Source organism: Pocillopora damicornis, chromosome 2, assembly GCF_964200805.1.
Source record: "Pocillopora damicornis chromosome 2, jaPocDami1.2, whole genome shotgun sequence".
Classification (NCBI taxonomy): domain Eukaryota; kingdom Metazoa; phylum Cnidaria; class Anthozoa; order Scleractinia; family Pocilloporidae; genus Pocillopora; species Pocillopora damicornis.
The window spans coordinates 20,685,753-20,704,483 of NC_142671.1; the positions used below are offsets into that span (position 1 = coordinate 20,685,753).

The 18,731-nt window shown below is 40.8% G+C and overlaps 1 protein-coding gene and 2 pseudogenes across 4 annotated transcripts; 1 reads left to right on the forward strand and 2 right to left on the reverse strand.

Moving 5' to 3' along the window:
* Positions 1–1,310: 1,310 nt before the first annotated feature.
* On the reverse strand, positions 1,311–3,655 carry LOC113667821 (uncharacterized; annotated as a pseudogene). Its single transcript, XR_016183763.1, has one exon. The product of XR_016183763.1 is annotated as an uncharacterized LOC113667821 (transcript).
* A 4,595-nt stretch (positions 3,656–8,250) lies between these two features.
* Positions 8,251–10,789, reverse strand: LOC149050285 (uncharacterized; annotated as a pseudogene). The gene has a single exon (XR_016183764.1). The product of XR_016183764.1 is annotated as an uncharacterized LOC149050285 (transcript).
* A 2,439-nt stretch (positions 10,790–13,228) lies between these two features.
* Positions 13,229–18,662, forward strand: LOC113667818 (perforin-like protein 1). Of its 2 annotated transcripts, XM_089196593.1 has the most exons (6): positions 13,231–13,587; positions 13,989–14,030; positions 14,668–14,762; positions 15,014–15,333; positions 15,996–16,733; positions 17,221–18,662. In XM_089196593.1, exons 2-6 carry the CDS (start codon positions 14,016–14,018, stop codon positions 17,637–17,639), a joined length of 1,587 nt encoding a protein of 528 aa, XP_089052719.1. In that variant the 5' UTR covers positions 13,231–13,587; positions 13,989–14,015; the 3' UTR covers positions 17,640–18,662. The 2 variants fall into 2 exon arrangements, with proteins under 2 accessions (XP_089052720.1, XP_089052719.1); XM_089196594.1 differs by lacking the exon at positions 13,989–14,030 and having other exon boundaries at positions 13,229–13,587.
* The last annotated feature ends 69 nt before the right edge of the window (positions 18,663–18,731 follow it).

Genomic DNA, 18,731 nt, shown 5'->3' on the forward strand with positions numbered 1-18,731 from the left:
CCATCGAGAACAAAGACTGAGGGAAGTTTAGAGCTTGTTCGTGCAGAGAATTTACCGAAAAACGACAAGCGAAATATGCAAAAAATTTTTCATGGTGTATTCAAATGGTTGAATTGAATGAGTCAGAAACAACGAACAGGTAGTTCTCGAAATGTTGATTCAAGACACAAAGCGTCCGTTCTTTGCAATAACCCGCGACTCTAATCTATTTGTCTACTGATTTCTGCAAACATTCAGTTCACCTTTCACCTCTTAAACCTTTTTGCGGATCTGAGAAAAACCTTCTGTGATTGCTAAGGAATTCTCAGAAATAGAGGAAACTGATTTGAGTGCCGCTCTCGCTAACAGCAGTTCCGTCGTCATGAAAGCCGGATACGACTGATCACGTTTATGCAACGCTTTAGTACAACTCGATATCTATTTTCCATTCAATTGTTATGAAAACCTAAAATTATCAACGCGGGATATAAAAAAACGGAGTTTGAATAGTCCAAAGGATATCTTTGTCAATTATCAGAGTTATGCAAATGAGCTATGACACGAGCGCAATTGAGCAAACACATTGATTTGCGTCGTTTTCAAAATGTTGGTAGATGAAAACTTAGGAGATATCCGCGGGTTTAAGGCGATCGACTATGCGTTTTTAGCTCAATTTACGCCTGCATTTTGAGAACTCTTTTTTACGTATTAAGGTCGAAGGGGGGGGGGGGGGGGTCTCCTCTGATCACGCTGGTATGAAAAAGCCGTCAGTTAAAGTTTCCATATTGTGTCTGTGAACTGACAACCTACATCTTGTAACTTGCAGCAAGAGAGAATTTTTTAACCTTTATCATTGCGGTCGCAGCGCGCTCGAGAAAATTTGTGAAATTTACACTTACGATCGCCGTCCACTCGGGTGGCCCGACCAAAAATCGAATTTAGCTTGTGCCGACCTAAAAAAAGAGAATCGGAGGATAACCAAACTATTTTTGAAACATGTGTCCTCAACCCTTCTCATGGGCGAAACAATAAAAGAGAACTTTTTTCCGATGGGAAGTCGAGAGGCCCGCGCTCAGTGAGAGCGACACTAACAACACAGTTAAAGCACTAATGCTGAAATCATCACACGCCTTTCCGATGGACGTGATAAGGCACTTCGCGTTGCTTTAGTGCGTGTATAAACGAATATGTATCGTATCAGAATATATAATTAAATAGATGCATCAAATGTTCAAACAACTTTGAAAACTCGGCATCGTCGTCTACGCCTCTACGTATCTGTTGCACGATCTGACTTGTGTCAATACAGCAGCATTTCAGTAGGAAAGAAGTTTGTCTCAGTTGCATCAACTTTATATACTTTGTCACACATCTATTTCATGCATGGAAGATAAATTTAGATCGGGGGTGAATGATGCTAACTGCATATAGCAAATCCAGATATAAAAGTTAAACATCGAACTGCCTCAAAATTTATTTTTCAACTCACTATCGAGTTTAAAGAGCAAATCTATAAAGGAGTGCTCGAATTTGAACGTAGGGTCAAGCATGATCACAAGCCTCGGTGTTTCTACAAACTTACTAGACTTGACCCCGGTCTAAAAGATGAAATATTTAGCTATGTGCTGAAATTTAATGAGCTTCATCTAAGCTCTTGGTGATCTTTGTTCATTTATGCTCGCTATGTCAAGTATCTTCATCACGGCAGAGGGATATAATTTCCAATAATGTTGCACTGAGATGTTTGCGGAAATAAATTGAAACTCACGGTGCCACCGGCAATCCATCCGGACAACCATCTCGTTAAGAAACCTACGTCTGCTCTATGACATAGCGCGTTTCCCGGATTGTTTTCTCTCCAGAAGGCCGTGCTGCGATATCTCAATTTTCCTTTGTCACTATAAGTACAGCAAGCAGCAGTCCACATGTCTCTAGGCACGTTCACCCGGTAATCGCCGATAGTGTCTTTGTAGTTGCTGAACCCCCTTTTGCCAAAATATCTCCGTTTCGGGGATCTACGTACTGTCGATGGAATCGCACCAACCACGATAAATAACCGAACGTTTGTTGCACCTTTTACCTGAGCACAGTTTTGATTTCCCCATGTAATGAGTCGGCTCTCTCAGACTCTCCAAGGGTGCGAATTAAACACTCCAAACTGGGGGACAGTCCTCAAACGTTTTCTGCGTCCACTTGCTCTTAACCAGTCCTCTTCAACTAAGTACTTACTCCTTATTTGTGTTGTGTAGCAAAGTTCTCGCTTTAAAGCATCTACGTAATCGTTATTTTGTTGTTGAAAATGAGGATTGATAAGCTGCTTTGTGAAAATTTAATTTTTGGTCGACCCCCGAGGCTCTTTCCAGTCAACTGAGCCCCATTGATCACGGTGGCTGCATAGAGAGGAATTCGGTTATTGCAGTCATACAGAATGCCTACTGCATCACCACCTTCACACAAATACGCCAGGTTTCTTTGTCCTTGCTCGACAAGCCCGAGCTGATCCACACCTGTTGGCAAGTATTGTGCTAAGTTGGGATTCGAGTTTCCCTGTGCATCATAGGCCTCCATAAAGTTGCACTGACAGGCAGCTATTCCGTTAGTACCAATCACACTACACTGTTGGCCTTTCACTTTATGCAAGAAACATCCAGTCATTAAGAGGAAAAGTAACCTCGCGAATACGAGAAAACATATGATCGCAAGCTTCTATGTTTTTTAGTCTTACTGAACTTCATTCTTCATGATGCTTTCTACATCCGGTATACGCTTACAGCTGATCATTGTGATAGCATAAGGACGAAATTTTAATCAAAGGGCTATCACGATGAATAAATGAAGGTGACTAGAGGTTTGCTCAATGTTTCGTTATCAGCGCTCACTACTCTCTGTTATTGACCATAAAAAGCTGGTTTACTGAGAACAGAGTCCTCTCATCTCAATAGGGGCCAACAAATAACAAACCTGACAGTTGGCTTAATCGCAACATCTACACAATCAGTGAGAACGAACGAATCTAAATGGTCCACTTATAAATATGTGATTCCTTAGTATTGCAATACGCAACCTGTACTACGCATAACATTACCAATAACTCCTTAGCGAAAAGCACGCGCGCATTCATATAACGTGAAGGGTTTCTTTTCTCTCAATCCTGGCATTGGATTGGCTAAAGAGGAAAGAAGGTCTTTTCCTCTTAAAGAGCGCGATGACCAAATTTAAGAGCAAATTGATCTGGAAGGAAAAAAAGGTACAACTCAAGGCATGTACAAAGGCGTTACTCAAAGATACAGATTGTAACCTTTTGATTCGATGTCGTTTAAAAATTGCATTATCTTTTCCAAAAGTTATATGATACATTCTTGCATGTGCTCGAGACTTCTTAACTTCTAATTTAAAAACCCTTGCTTCCAGTTACCGCAAGATTTGCTTAACCTTTTTATCGTAAAAATCGAAGCAGTGTTTGGTGGAGAACATTCATGTAAAGTCTCAAAGTTTTCGTTCGTCAACTCTTATTCCTGAGGAATCGCCATAACTGACTGGCCACACTTTATAAGCGCTAGATGGGTCTTATAGCTAATGACATCTCGGCATAACTTTACAATTACTTACACCAATCAGGCTTGTACTTTTTCGACGGAGAAGCAGCTATTCATTGTCACCGACACCAGTCGAGGAGTACGATGGACCCAACGTTGATGTGACGTTATCGGACCTGACTCTCACAGTCACTCAGGTCTTGGATGTACTGGCCAACCCTGACGCGAGTAAAGCTACCGGTCCTGATGAAATCTTGGCAAGGATTTTGAAGGAGACAGTATATGAGATCACTCCATCCTTATGCGAACTATTCAGCAAGTCTCTCAGACTGGGCTCCCTTCCCATGGACTGGGAACTGGCCAACGTGGTCCCTGTATTCAAGAAGGATAATAAAGAATATGCCGAGAATTACAGGCCAATCTCGTTTCTGTACCTGGTTTCCAAGGTGATGGAACGCTGCGTGTTCAATGCAGTCAAAGACCGCGTGTTCAGTCTGATCGATAGCTCACAACACGGTTTCATAACAGGGCGGTCGTGCGTGACGCAGTTGGTAGAGGTACTGGACTATATCGGCTCCCAACTAGACAACGTGGGCCAGGTTGATGTTATCTACCTTAATATGTCGAAGGCTTTTGATAAAGTGAGTGATCGCAAACTACTCTGGAAGCTGCGTGATTACGGTTTCAGCGGAAATCTTCTGGCCTGGCTGGAGTCTTACCTCCACGATCGGATGCAGAGGGTAACGGCACTCGGAGTGAACTCGCAGGCTCTTCCAGTGACATCAGGAGTCTCTCAGGGGTCCATATTGGGCCCCATGCTATTTCTCCTATATGTGAATTCTCTCCCTGGTGCTATAAAATATAACCACGTCTCTGCCTTTGCTGATGACACCAAGATCTTCAAGTCCATAAGTCTCCAACTGACGCTGCAATACTACAGGATGACCTAAGCACCCTCGCCACTTGGTCGTCCTCGGCCGGCCTGATGTTCAACGAATCTAGGTGCAAGGCACAACGAATTACCTGGAAACACAATCCTGTGTCTAACACGTACCACATAAACGAGGTTCCTCTTGGCGTTACCAGCGCAGAAAAGGACCTTGGGGTCATCATCTCCTACAAGCTATTGTGGAACAAAGAGGTGTGCTACCAGTGTGCAAAGTCAAACAGGATGCTGGGGTTTGTGAGACGTAACACCAGGTCTATAAAGAATGCATCAGTGAGACGTGTCATCTATCTTACACTAGTCAGGTCACATTTCGGCTATGCCACTCAAGTGTGGACGCCCCAGTCGAAAGAATTGATCCGTAAGATAGAACGGATTCAACACCGGGCTACAAAATACATCCTCAATTTGCCTATCCTCTGCGAGGGATCTTATAAAGACAGAGTGATTAAACTGGCCCTTCTCCCCGTGTCCTACTGGCATGAGATATATCTAGATATGGTTTTTTTTCTTTAAATCTGTGACTGGACTAGTTAAGGCTAACCCTACTGTAATCCCCACCAGACGCACCCTCTCAAGAGCAACTAGATCCAGTAGCAACACAAATGAAATTCTATTTGTTCCCAAAAAATGTTAAACAACCACATATCAGGTCTTTTTTCATTCACACAGTGAGAATATGGAACGCTCTAGCAAATGACATTGGTCTTTCTGTAACTATCTCTTTCGGTTCATTCAAGGTACACCTACTCAGTTACTATAAGCAATCACTCTGTAAATCATATGACCCTGAAGATCCTCGCTCATTTAAGTCTATCTGCACAAGTTGCAACAAAGCTCGTAATCTGACGAGAAAGATTGATTGTTGCTACTAACCACTCATTAATTTTTATTGCAATTTTTATTTCAATTTTATGTGTTCCGGGCTCGCAGTAATTGGCGTAAGCTGTTGCGGAGTCCCTGCCTGTATTGTACCATTTACATTTTTTGCTTTGTTTATGTATATTTAATATTAACTCGGCGAAGCTAATAAAATAAGATAGAGTCGTTTTCTTGACTGATCTTATGACCGATTACAACTGACGATCAACTGTAACTTGTTATTGAACACTCTCATCTTGCCAAGCAATTTTTTTGTTTAAAGTCGGATGATTAGTCGACCCCTGGAGCTCTCCACCGATAATTGGGCTCCATTTATCGCCGTGGTCTCATAAAGTGGAATTCTGTAATTGCAGGTATTAAGATTGCCCTCTGCACTACCTTCCCACAAATGCTTGAAGTGTCGCCCTCGGATTTCGACAAGTTCGAACTGATCCAAAACTTTAGGCAAGTATTGAGCCCTGTTGTATTAGACCTCGGATTTCCTCGTGCGTTTATCACGTGGCAAAACAATCTCTTTGGCGTGGTCTTTTTTTAAGACACTCGCTCGGAACACATGTTTGCAAACTAGAAATTTAGGATTGACTTTTTTCCCCGAAAAACTCGCTTGATATTCTTTACATCACCGGAATGGTGAAATTGTGTTCCAATATCCATGCCAAAATATAAAGATGTTTCAGGGCAAATTGTGGAGTATTGCGCAATTAATACCACTGAATGGGGAATTAGACAAATGTTCGGTCAAAGCAGAACAATGCTATCATTCCCATTATCAGACTGCCGAAAATCATAAGGCTTATGCCTGAAGCATAGCTCGAATTTTTGCTGAGTATGTGACGCTGACCTCTAAGAACCCTTACCCCACTAAAGTCTATTCTTTGGCCAATTAAAGACGCTATATTCGTCACTTTTGCGGTAACAACTTCTAACAGCGAATATTCCCATTCTTAAATTTCCACTTACCAGAATTTTCAAACCACCAAAATCCCGAAAATGTGCGACCCCATCAAAGTCAATCCAATCGTGAAATGCTACCCCATCCAGGGGCATGTCTCCATTGCTCATCTCAGTAATAAAAAGTAACCCCCCCCCCCCGAAAGTTTAATGGACATAACGTGATACGCATCTACCGCAGATCCTTTAGGACGAAGATGTCGACGAGATGTCTATGCTTGCCGAATTATCACACGCTGCGTTTCACAGATTGATTTTCCTTGAGGAGAGCTGTAAAGTGATATCTCCATGATCTTTTTTTCTTAAACTTAAACTTAAACTTACAACAGGCAACCGTCAGTCTCTTTTCTCTTGTGCTGGAAAGACACGAAAGAGAGGCGGCAGGGCGTGCAGGGAAGGATGTGCTGATTGCATAATGAAGGGCTCTTTGTTCCAAAATAAAGCCTATATTGAGTCACAATGTTATCATTTGAATCGAAATATCTAACTTTGCATTAGCAAATCCATGTGACAATGTCTCATGTTGAATTTGAAAATCATCAAAAACGCGATCGAAAGGTATTTGGGTTTTCTGCAAAAAGTGGTCAGTGTGCTCGTATATTAAAGATGATTATAAAGGTGGTAAAACAGCAAAAGGAATAAAGAAAAATGCTATAAAAAGAGAACATCAAACATGAAGACCATAAAAACGTATTATCAAATACAAAAAACTGCATCATAAAATAAAAACTATCCCAAGCAACAATCATCAACTCGGAAGCTATGAGCTTAATAAAGTGTCTTTATCTTGCTTCGATGATAAACAATACTTATTAAATGGTGGGATGCAATCATATGCACATGGCCATGAAAATATACAAAACTAAAATATGGAAAACGACAATGTCACACCAAAGCTGTGGCAAAATTACAACTTCCGCAAGCACCGTCCATTTCACCTGTCCATGGAATCACCACTTCTGTAAACTTCCAAACTCCTAAGCGACGACGGGATTTGGATGGGTTTCGACATCTTCAATCTGGAGATAAACTTTACTGACAAATTTTACTGACAAATTAAACTGACAAACTTTACTGACAATCTTTACTGACAAACTTTACTGACAAACTTCACTGACAAACTTCACCGACAAACTTCACTGACAAACTTCACTGACAAACTTTGCTGACAAACTTTATTGACAAACTTTACTGGTAATATTTTTGCAAAAATCAGCTTTGAATATATATTTATAAAGATCTCATGATCTCACGAGACTTTCACATGACCTAAGATCAGTAACAATCTGATGACTCGTTTCCTCGGGAAAATCCCTGTTACATCATTGATTTCCTGTTTTTCTGAGAATGTCACGCAATGAAAAAATTATGTGAGGTCATTGCGCTAGTCTCCTATAGTATTTCAACACTTTGATATTATTAAATGATTCCATCAAATGATCCCTTAAATAATTCTATCAAATGATTTCGTTAAATAATTTCCATAATATGGAAAGTGGTATAGAGAGTTGGCGTTTTTGTACGCGATCTTTTTGTGATCTCGTGCCGCCAACTCCTGTACTACTTTAGGTTGAGCGCGACAGGAAACAGAAAGAACATTTGAACTGTTTGCCTCATCACAGAGGAAAAGACTACATCATACAATTGAATTTGTCTGATGCTCTGCCTGCGAAATAAACCGACTCTAAACAGAGGTCGAGATAGAGATAGAGGGTACGCAATAAAACCAGATGTCTTTGTGGGTGTAGAATGATACTAGATAAGCTTTTCTGGATCACCTTTCGCTTTGCTTTAGTGTGCGGATAAAAGGATGTGTGTCGTATTAGAATATAGAATTAAATAGATGCATTAAGTGTTCAAACAACCTGGAAAACTCGGCATTGTCGTCTACTCCTCTACGTATCTGCTGCACGATCTGACCTGTGTCAATCCAGCAGTATTTCAGTAGAAAAGAAGTTTATCTTTGTAGAATCAACTTTATTTACTTTGTCACATATCTATTTCATTCGTAAAAGTCAAATTTAGATCAGGGGTGAATGATGCTAACTGAAATTTAGCAAATCCAGATATAAAAGTTAAACATCGAACTGCCTAGAAATTTATTTTTCAATACATTATCGAGTTAAAAAGCAAATCTAGGAAGGATTGCTCCGTGAACGTGGGCTAAAGCATGATCACAGGCCTCTGTGTTTCTACAAACTTAATAAACTTGACACAGGTCTAAAAAAATGAAACATTTAGCTACGTGCTGAAATTAAATGAGCTCTCTCTACACTTTTGGTGACCTTTGTTAATCTATGTTCGCTGTGTTAAGTGTATTTAATTTGGCAGAGGGATGTAATTTCTATTATTGTTGCACCGAGATGTTTGCGGAAATAAATTGGTACCACCGTGAATCCATCCGGACAACCATCTCGTTAAGTCGCCTACGTCTGTCCTTTTACATGGCGCGTTTCCTGGATTGTTTTCTCTCCAGAAGGCCGTGCTGCGATATTGCAATATTCCGTTAACGCTATAAGTACAGCAGGCAGCAGTCCACATGTCGCTAGGCACGTTCACCCTGTAATTGCTAGCATCCTTATAGTCGCTGAACCCACTTTCGCCAAAATATCTCTGCTGCGGAGGTCCACGTACTGTCGATGGGATAGTACCAACCACGATAAATAACCGAACATTCGTTGCTCCTCTAACCTGAGCACAGTTTTGTCTTCCTCATCTAATGAGTCGGCCCTCACAGACTCTCCAAGGGTACGAATTAAACACTCCAAACTGGGGGACAGCATTGGTGTACGTGAAAGTTGCTCTCATTTTTGCTTGATTGTTGCGGCCATACTGTGAGGCAATCAAGTGTCCGCGGTGGACTGATGTTTTGACTACTGACCCTCCAGGACAGAGTGGAGTCCTCAAACGTTTTCTGCGTTTACTTGCTCTTAACCAGTCCTTTTCAACTAAGTACTCACTCCCTATTTGTGTTGTGTAGCAAAGTTTTCGCCGTGAAGCATCTCTGTAATCTTCTCCTTGTTGCTGAAAACGTCCATGGAGTTGTCCGCTAAGTGAAAAAGGGATCTTTGGTCGACCCTCGTTGCTCCCTCCTAATAACTGGGTCCCATTGATAATGGTGGCCGCATAGAGAGGAATTCGATTATTGCAGTCATACAGAATGCCTACTGCACCAGCACCTTCGCACAAATACGCCAGGTTTCGTTGTTCATGCTCGACAAGTCCGAGCTGATCCACACCTGTTGGCAAGTATTGTGCTAAGTTGGGATTCGGGTTTCCCTGTGCATCACAGGCTTCCATAAAGTTGCACTGGCAGGCAGCTATTCCGTTAGTACCGGTCGTGCTACACTGTTGGCCTTTCACTTTATGCAAGAAACATCCAGTCATTAAGAGGCACAGTAACCTCGTGGCCGATTTGTTCATGGCTTTGCTGGCTACACGAACTGTATCGGTGCTTTACGGCAGTACTTGCTTTCAAGCTAAGAAAAATATATCTATTATGGCAACCTCATTCGAGACCCCTGCTAACTTGTGCGAGACACCTTCAAGGAAATCTAAATAAGATAGATCCTTCCGGTTGACTTGGAATTTAGATTGACTTCCCTCCCCGGCAGCAAATTACTTTCTGGGAATTACATGATTTCAAGGTCAACAGGCATGATGAAATCTTCTGATATTCGTGCCAAAATAAGCAAGACCAATTTTGGGGTATTCAGCACTATATGTAAATCGTGGGAGACTGACGTTGGCCAAACACAAAGCGAACATCGCCGTCAAAACAATTCAACGCTGATGATGAAAGCATGAAATTTTCAGGATGTTCCCATTGCTATGACACAAACGGCAAACAAATGCGATGAGCAGGAAGTCATGTGCCTGACTCATAGTCATAGTGTCAAGCCAAATTCATTCGTTTTAAAAGCTAGCCAGCGGGTGGGAATCACGTCATTTCGATGGATTGTTGACCATAGTAGTTAGAAAAATAGAAAAAAATTTCAAAAGGAACTTATTCATATTACAGCCGGGCAGAAAATAAAAATCGCTTCAGCTCGATGGCATTTTGATTACCGTTTATTCAGGAATAAAATAGAGCTTACCCTAAACAGGGGTTAAAAAGCGAACCGACAAGAAAATGTTTTTACCAAATTGACTTTGAAAAGTTAGAGTGCTCCACCGTGAACATGATCACAAGCTTCTGTGTTTTTCAGTCTTACTGAACTTTATACTTCATGATCAGGGCTTTCTACATCCGGCGTACGCTTACAGCTGACCATTGTGATAGCACAAGAACAAAATTTTAATCAAAGAGCTACTGCGATGGATAAATGACCTTGACTAGAGCTCTGCTCAATGTTTCGTTATCAGCACTCACTACTTTCCGCTATTGAACATAAAAAAGTTTGCAAAAGTGACAACCAACGAATCTTAATGGTCGATTTATTGAACTTATAAAAATGTGATTCCTCAGTATTGCAATACGCAACCTGTACTACGCATGACACTACCCATAACTCTTAAGGAAAGCACACGTGCATTCATATAACGTGAATGATTATATTTCTGTTCTCTCAATCCTAGAATTGGATCGGCTAAAGAGAAAAGATGGTCTTTACCTCTTAAAGAGCACAGTGACCAATTCATTTTAGAGTTTTGATGTGAAAATGATGCCCCTTAAGGTGCAAAAATTTCAAAACAAATTGATCCAGAAGGAAAAAAGGTACAACTCAAGGAATGCACAAAGGCGTTATTCAGAGATATAGTTTGTGACCTTTTGAGTCGATGTTGTTTAGAATTTGCATTATCTTTTCCAAAAGTTGTATGATACATTCTTACATGTGCTCGAGACTACTTAAGTTCTACTTTTAAAACCCTTGCTTTCAGTTACCGCACGATTTGCCTAAACATTTTATTGTATTAATCGAAGCAGTGTTTGGTGGAGAACATTAATGTAAAGTTTCAAAGTTTTCGTTCGTCAACTCTTATTTCTAAGAGGTCGCCATAACTGAGTGGCCACACTTCACAAGCGCTAGATGGGTCTTACAGCCGATGATATCTCGGCATAACTTTGCAATTAGTTGTAACAATTAGTTTGAAGGAGAAGCAGCTATTCACTGTGACTGACACCAGTCGTTTTTATGACTGACCTTATGACCGATTACAATTGAAGATCAACTGTAACTTGTTATTAAACAATCTAGTCTTACCGAGCAAGTTTTTTGTTCAAAACCGAATGATTGGTCGACCCCTGGAGCTCTCAACTGATATTTGGGCTCCATTTGTCGCCGTGGCCTCCTAAAGAGGAATTCGATAATGCCCACTACGCCGCCTTCCACAGTGCTTAAGGTGTCGCCCTCGCGGCTCTCGATAAGTTAGACTTAGGATTTCACAGGCGTTTATCACCTGGCACAACAACCTCTTTAGCGTGGTCTTTTTTTGAGATACCAGCTAACTCGTTCGAAACACGTGTTTGCAAGCTAGGAATTTAGGATTGACTTATTTTTCCGACAACCTTGCTTTATATTCTTTACATCAGCCGGAATGGTGAAATTTTCCAATATTTTTCTAAAACATAAAGACGCTTCAGGGCAAATTGTGGAGTATTGTGTAATTGGTACCATGTTGATGTTATGATGTTTTCTCGTGTTTGTCGTCAATTCCGAACGCTGTGTTTTTATTTCAACGATGTTCCTTCGCTTAACAGGTTGTATAATCCAGCATAGCAAGAGATTGTAATCTCTTGAGCGTAGTCAGTCATGGAATAAACTCAATAATATCATTCCACAGTGCGCGCGCTTTTTTTCCTCTGCCAAATTTAAGTCAATTACGGTAAAACAGTGTCTTTTCTCTTGTATTGAAAAGACACGAAAGGGAGCAAGGCATGCAGGGAAGGATGTGCTGATTGCATAATGAAGGGCGCTGTGTTCCGAAATCAAGCTTATGTTGGGTCAAAATGTTATCAGTTGAATCGAAATATATCTAACCTATCCTTAAACGATGCAAAATTACGTATCTATTTCTAACTTTGCATTAGCAAATCTGTGTGACATTGTCCGATGTTGAATTTTAAGAATCATCAAAAACGGAATCAAAAGGTATTTGCGTTTTCCGCATGAAATGGTCAGTGTGCCGCTGTGAACCTGATCGCATAGTTCCGGGAAGGCATTTCATGTATACATCTAAATCGAACTGAAACTATACTCATGTTCTTTTGATAACCGACTTCGATGGTTCATCAAATTCCGCCGCTCCCATTTATTGCATGCAGTGCTTGTTGAATTTACTAAATTATCCGTGACTGTGGTGATACGAAGTGGAAGTAATCCCTGCTAATAACCAGACAAAATGTCACCTTTGGCGGATTCCCTACTTGAAAGAATAGATTTACAGCAAAAATGAACAATGAGGCATTTACCAACAAAGGTCATCTTGTGTATTTTTATTCAGAAAAAACCCGATAGGGACACCATCGAGCACTGAATGTTGGAAATTTCATCAAAGTAATTACAGTTAAGGTTTTTTGTATTGCCGTAATAGCTTTATAAATATTTTTGCCGCAAGCTGTCTCGACCAAGCCCGACAAGACGCTCCTGTTCGCTAGATAGAGTTCATTACAACTTGTACTGCAAAATATGCAAAGGCTGGTTATTTAAGCAAAGTTAAATCGTTGTTAAACAAAATCGCGTTCTATGCCATCTTCAATTTAGCCGAACCTTTTATCTGAAATTTTATTTTTGTGGACAGTGTTATGAAGGCCAAAAGCGAATAGTGGAAAGGCATTTATTTCATAAAATCATCCCTCTTATAGAGAATCCCTGGGTCCAGTGCTCGCATAAAATCGCGGTTTGGGTTAGACTTCGTGTAAATAACCAGCCCTGTGTGTAGGATTATCATCTCCCAATTATTTTCAAACGAGCGTTTGCGCAGAAAAAAAAAAAGCTGCAATATCAATCCTGCAAATGAAAGAATAACTGTTCCCCTTGTTTAACATATGGTTACTTTCAAACTACCTAAGGCATTAATTTCTTGCTGAGTACGTCAAGCGAAGTTGAGAGCAGAAAAAGCATCGGTGCTTTTTCATGCGGATAGGATCATTCACAAATCCACCTCCAAATGTCTATCCATTGACATTTGTTTGTTGACCCAGTCAGTGACCGCCAGTTACGCTTTAGAACCTATATGTGCGCTGTCCAGATATCTGAACCACTTACTTTGCTATAGACACCTACCACGATCAAACGGATTCCCAGAAGTTGTGCAGATCTTAGCAAAGCTTGAAGGAACCACGATAGCGAGGTATGTTACATCTAAAAGATTAGGTGCATGAACGAATCTCAAACACGACAAAAAAGACTTTAAATAAATGAGTTCAATTCAAGAGAATGAAAACATCGTTAGAGTGCCAGTTTACTCGAAACGAAAAGGTGCGGAATGATGAACACGTTGGCGCTCAAGTTGAGATAAGCTTTTCTGTAATAAAAAAATCTAAGAACTTCACTCAAATTTAGCTTTGAATGCAAAAGAATTTGGTATGGGGGTGAGTATAGCAGGATTATAAATCGCTTCATTCAGTTGTTTCCGCGTTTTTAGGTGTACAATTTAGTGTTTCAATTACGTTTTCGGATGAGTGCCCTCCAAATCAGCTTTAGTGAAAATTTTCTTCAATTTTTGTGTTAAAATTCGTCCTCCCTCTTCAGGAAACGGCCATTGTTGTAACCAAAGGCATGGAGTTTCACATGGTAAGAATTAAGCAAACTCCACTCATTTATAACGAGTATTTCATCTAAAGGAAATTGAAACGTTCGAGCTTCCGAGTAGTATAGGCGATTAACCGAAGGAAACTTGCTATACTTTTTCTTTCGTTGAACATTTAATTTTATCACTCAGGGTATTTCCACAATTTGTGATGGTGTGACTAATGAAGTTTCGACGGTCGTTATTTCGCTATGAGGCCGAAGACTATTGAAAAGCTCAAAGGAAGTCACCACTAGTGTTTTCCCCCAAGATCACTATGCAAGCTGTGAAATTATCGTCTGGATTTGTGTTATGTATTAGAGCCTTGACTTAAAGCCTTTTTTTCGAAGATCTAACACTTTCGTTCCACATTATGTCTGTGGCATATTACATAGGTTGGCGAAACGTTCAAACATTTGTGCGTGAAGCCTAATGTTAGATGAAGGCGGTAAAAGGTGATCTAGAGAGAAGCCGCTAAACGGTGAAACATTCTTGTGAGATATGATTATGGACAAAAATGTTTGAGCGTTTTGCCGGGACCTGAAAAGACTTATGAGAAGCAGCTCCGCCCCTCCCTCCCTTTCTATTTGGGAGTTTGAGGCATAATCGTTTAGCTTGTCATGTGTACATTTGAATACACAGGAACGCATAATGAAGCATGATCTGCTCTTTCCGGCATTTGTGGGTACAGTGTTAATGTGTTTGGTGCTTCCTAATGCGGCGGGTACAACCTTAAGGTAAGTTTCTTGAAGATTTCTTACTTTTGTTTATCAAAATAACGTCTGATTCGACATTCAAAAAATACTGGTATAGAAATACGAAATGTCAAAGACGAGAAAATGGCTTTTTGGCCGAAACTGCTTGCATTTTACGCATTTATGGGACTACTGAAGAATTTTCGGCGTTGATATCTGTAAAGACTGTAAATTGTGTTATGTGAACAGATCAAGAAATAAATACTGTGTTTGTTTTGTTATTCCACATTCAGCAAGGCAGATCAGCCAGGAGTTTCTTTTCAAGACTGTAATGGAACTGACTGGAAGAAAACTTATCCTAACCTGGATTTTGTACTTCTTGGTTACGATATCCTGCAAGGCAATCCCATTGCCAAATACGACCCTGGCTTTACCCATCCAATATTCAGAGCCGACTATTCAGAGCAACGACAAAGTGCGGACTGTCGTTACAGGTTCCCAGCAGGTTTCACAGTTTACCCCAGCCAGTTTTGCTCGGTGTCATTTGCGTCTAGACTAGTTCAGAATAAGAAAGAAATGACCAAACTCCTTGGAGCCTCGGCACGTGTCGAAGGTGAGCTTATATCACGTAACCATTAGCAGTCCCTGCTTTTTGGCGAGGTCCATCGCACGAGTCAAAGAACACAAAAATCAGTGGGAAAAAAAACAAATGTTTCGTGCCGCACAGAACCCCGTGGGTGAAGCGCACGAAAAGTGGGAACTACTGTGAAATTCTAGTCCCAATCGGGCATAACCAACGACATTCCTGATCTTACTGTCCTATCAATCTTTATGTCATCTCAACACGAGGGAGATCTTTATTTAAAAGATCACTTTTTCCCATGTGGGTGTGTACACAGAACTTGCCCTTCCCCCTTCGACAACGTTAGTAAAAATTAAACAGTCACTACGTCTTGGTTCATTGTTGGGGAAGAGGGGTGGGGGAGGGGGGAGTTCAATTTTAGTACTATCACGTTAAGTGTTCCAAGACTTTTCACATCCATTGTACCTGCTCAGGCCTTTCAGAAAATCACAGAATGGACTTCGAATCAGAGCATTCTAAGTTATTAGATTATTATCAATCAATCCCCGAGACTTACAATAGACCCAGACTTCAATTCAAATATAAATAAAGTAAATACTTTACTGTGCAAAACTACCTAAGAACTAAAAGTTATTAAGAATTCTTCTATCTTTGATCTCAAGTTGCTGCCATTAATGTCATTATGTATTCAGGTGGAGGAGAATTGGAATTTCAGTTTTCTGCCAGTGCAGACCTCAAAAGAGAAGTAGCTGAAATGAAATCGGGAAAGTATGTGCGAATCATTTCTAACGCGCAGTGTCAGCGTTATCGCAGTAACATTGACCTGGCGAGGCCTCCACCGTTTGATCCAGGTTTTATTGAGTGGGCAAACAAACTAGCAGATTCAAGTGCTAGTGAAGGAGATGTTTTACAATTCATAAAATACTACGGAACTCACTTCTTCTCAGACGTCACATTTGGAGCAAAGTTCATTCAAAGCCACAAGATAAGTCGAGCAGATCTAGAGAAATTAAAAAAGGAATCAATAAGTGTGGAAGCCCAGGCGAGCTACTCGGCTCTATTCAGTGTCGGTGGTGGATCGTCCATGGATAGCGATCAAAGAAACGCTGCAACAAAGTTTATGAAGAATGTAGATTGCACGACCACCCCCGTTGGGTCCGTCCCACCCAGCAATGGAGACGCTGCGACTTGGGCAACATCAGTTCAATCGAACCCTGTCCCTGTTATGTACACTCTGCTTGGTATAGAGAACCTGTTCAGCGATCATTTTACCAGAAATCTTTCACCTCAAGTTAACTACGTTGGTCTAAAGAAGAAATTGGCTGATACTGCGTATAAACACTGTCAGGTTTTGAGGAAGCATGGTGAAGTCCCCTCTTGCAGCTTTAAAGTTAAGATTGAAGGACATGGAATTGGGTTTGAAGATAAAGGTGAGACTACTTTGGCAATTTTGAGCCTACAGTTAACGGAACATTCAAATATTTTTCTCTCCATTCTTTTTTCCGTTTCACTGGTACCTCTTTGATTCCTCTTTACATTACACACCTAACCTATTGAGCGTTCAGGAGCACGGATGGAAAAATGATTCAATATTCCGCTGTCTTTTAAATCTGATTTCCTCTTCATTTCATTTCTAAAGCATTCCGCAGACAATAACAGCGCTCGGTTAAATGCTCAGTTATCGTTTAAACACTAGGATTATTCCCGTAAGTGTTTGATAGCTCGTTTTGTCGAGTTTATGGCATTTTATGGCTCGTTTTGTCGAGCTTATGATAACTTTTACAATATTAGGATTTTCCTACTTTGACGTTATATCTGTAAAATATGATATCGTAATCAATAGCAGCTCATCCCTCCACCATAGGGTACCGGCAGAGCTGTCTTATCATTGTAATCGAATTTTTCTTGACTTTGAAGTTTCAGAGTACATCCGAGACATAGACAGAGACTCGTGTGAAGAAATGTGTCTTGACAACGCTGATTGCGTGGCTGTTGAATACCGCAACTCTTCTTCAACAACAGTTTGCACACTTAGGGAGAAAAACGCTAATGGGTTTAAAATAGTTAATATTAAGAATAGTCAAATAATCGTATTTCTTTCAAAATTGGCAACTGGAAAAGTTTCTCTATCATTGAACCCTGCACGCCTAAAAGGAAACGCCTTTTGGAGTTATTACACAAGCACTGAACGAAGATGCATCAGTGAGTGTAAAGAGAGAGCGGAATGTGATGGTTATTGGCACAATCGGGGCAGGTGTCATTTGATGTCAGTTCAAGATATGAAAGGGATTGAGTTCGCTTCTTATGAGTATGCTGGATTTCTACCCAGATTTTAAACCTTGAAAGCATCTTACCTCCTATTAGGCACTGGTCATTGATTATCGCTGGGAGGTGTCGGAGGATTTTGGCTCTGTATGTGTCATGATAAAATTTACCTGACTGATCCGACTGATCCCCCTCCGTTCCCCCTGAAAATCATGTGATCCTTCCCGAAATCCTACCCCCTCCCCCGCCCCCCCGTCATTGGCAGTCATTTTTCTATAGTCCTTCTTTTATACTCGTTATAGTCGTTAGCGACGACTGATTCCCCTCCGTTCCCCCTGAAAATCGTGTGATCCTCCTAAAAATCCTCCCCCACCTCCCTCATTGACAGTCATTTTTCTACAGTCCCACCTTTATACTCTGTTGGCGACGACTGATTTCCCTCCGTTCCCCCTGAAAATCATGTGATCCTCCCTAAAATCCTTCCCCAAGGGCTCCCCCCTCATTAGCAGTCATTTTTTTATAGTCCCCCCTCTATACTCTGTTGGCGACGACTGATCTCCCTCCGTTCCCCCTGAAAACCATGTAATCCTCTTAAAATCCTCCCTCAAGGACCTCCCCCCTCCAATTGGAGTCATTTTTCTGTATTCCCTCCCTATATACTCTGTTGGCGACGACTGATTCTTCCGTTACCCCTGAAAATCATGTGATCCTCCCCAAAATCCTCTCCTATGCCCCCCCTTACCACTCCAGGCGGTGAATAATGACAGGTCCCAATAAATTTAACGGGTTCGGTCAACTCCTCGGGAGATATTAAAGTAGAGTGTTTCTCTTCTTAATTTTTTCAAAAAAGCTTTACGTTTGCCTGAACGCAACTGTGACTTAAAACAAAATCGTAAATAGATTGTATTCAGGAACTGAGAAATTAAGACATGGTTTGAATCCTTAATTAGTTACACTTATACTCATTTTATTCCAATTGTGATTGAATCATAGCAACTTATTCGACAGCTCATTCAACTGGTCTTAAACATTGAGACAAACCTCTTACATATTTGAATTTTGTAGCCAGAGATTAAAGTTACTTTCGAGCGCAAGTGTGTGGTTTTGCTTTAAATTGAGGGTGGCATACGTTCACGAGTTTCTTGTGGGCTGGGTTCCATAAA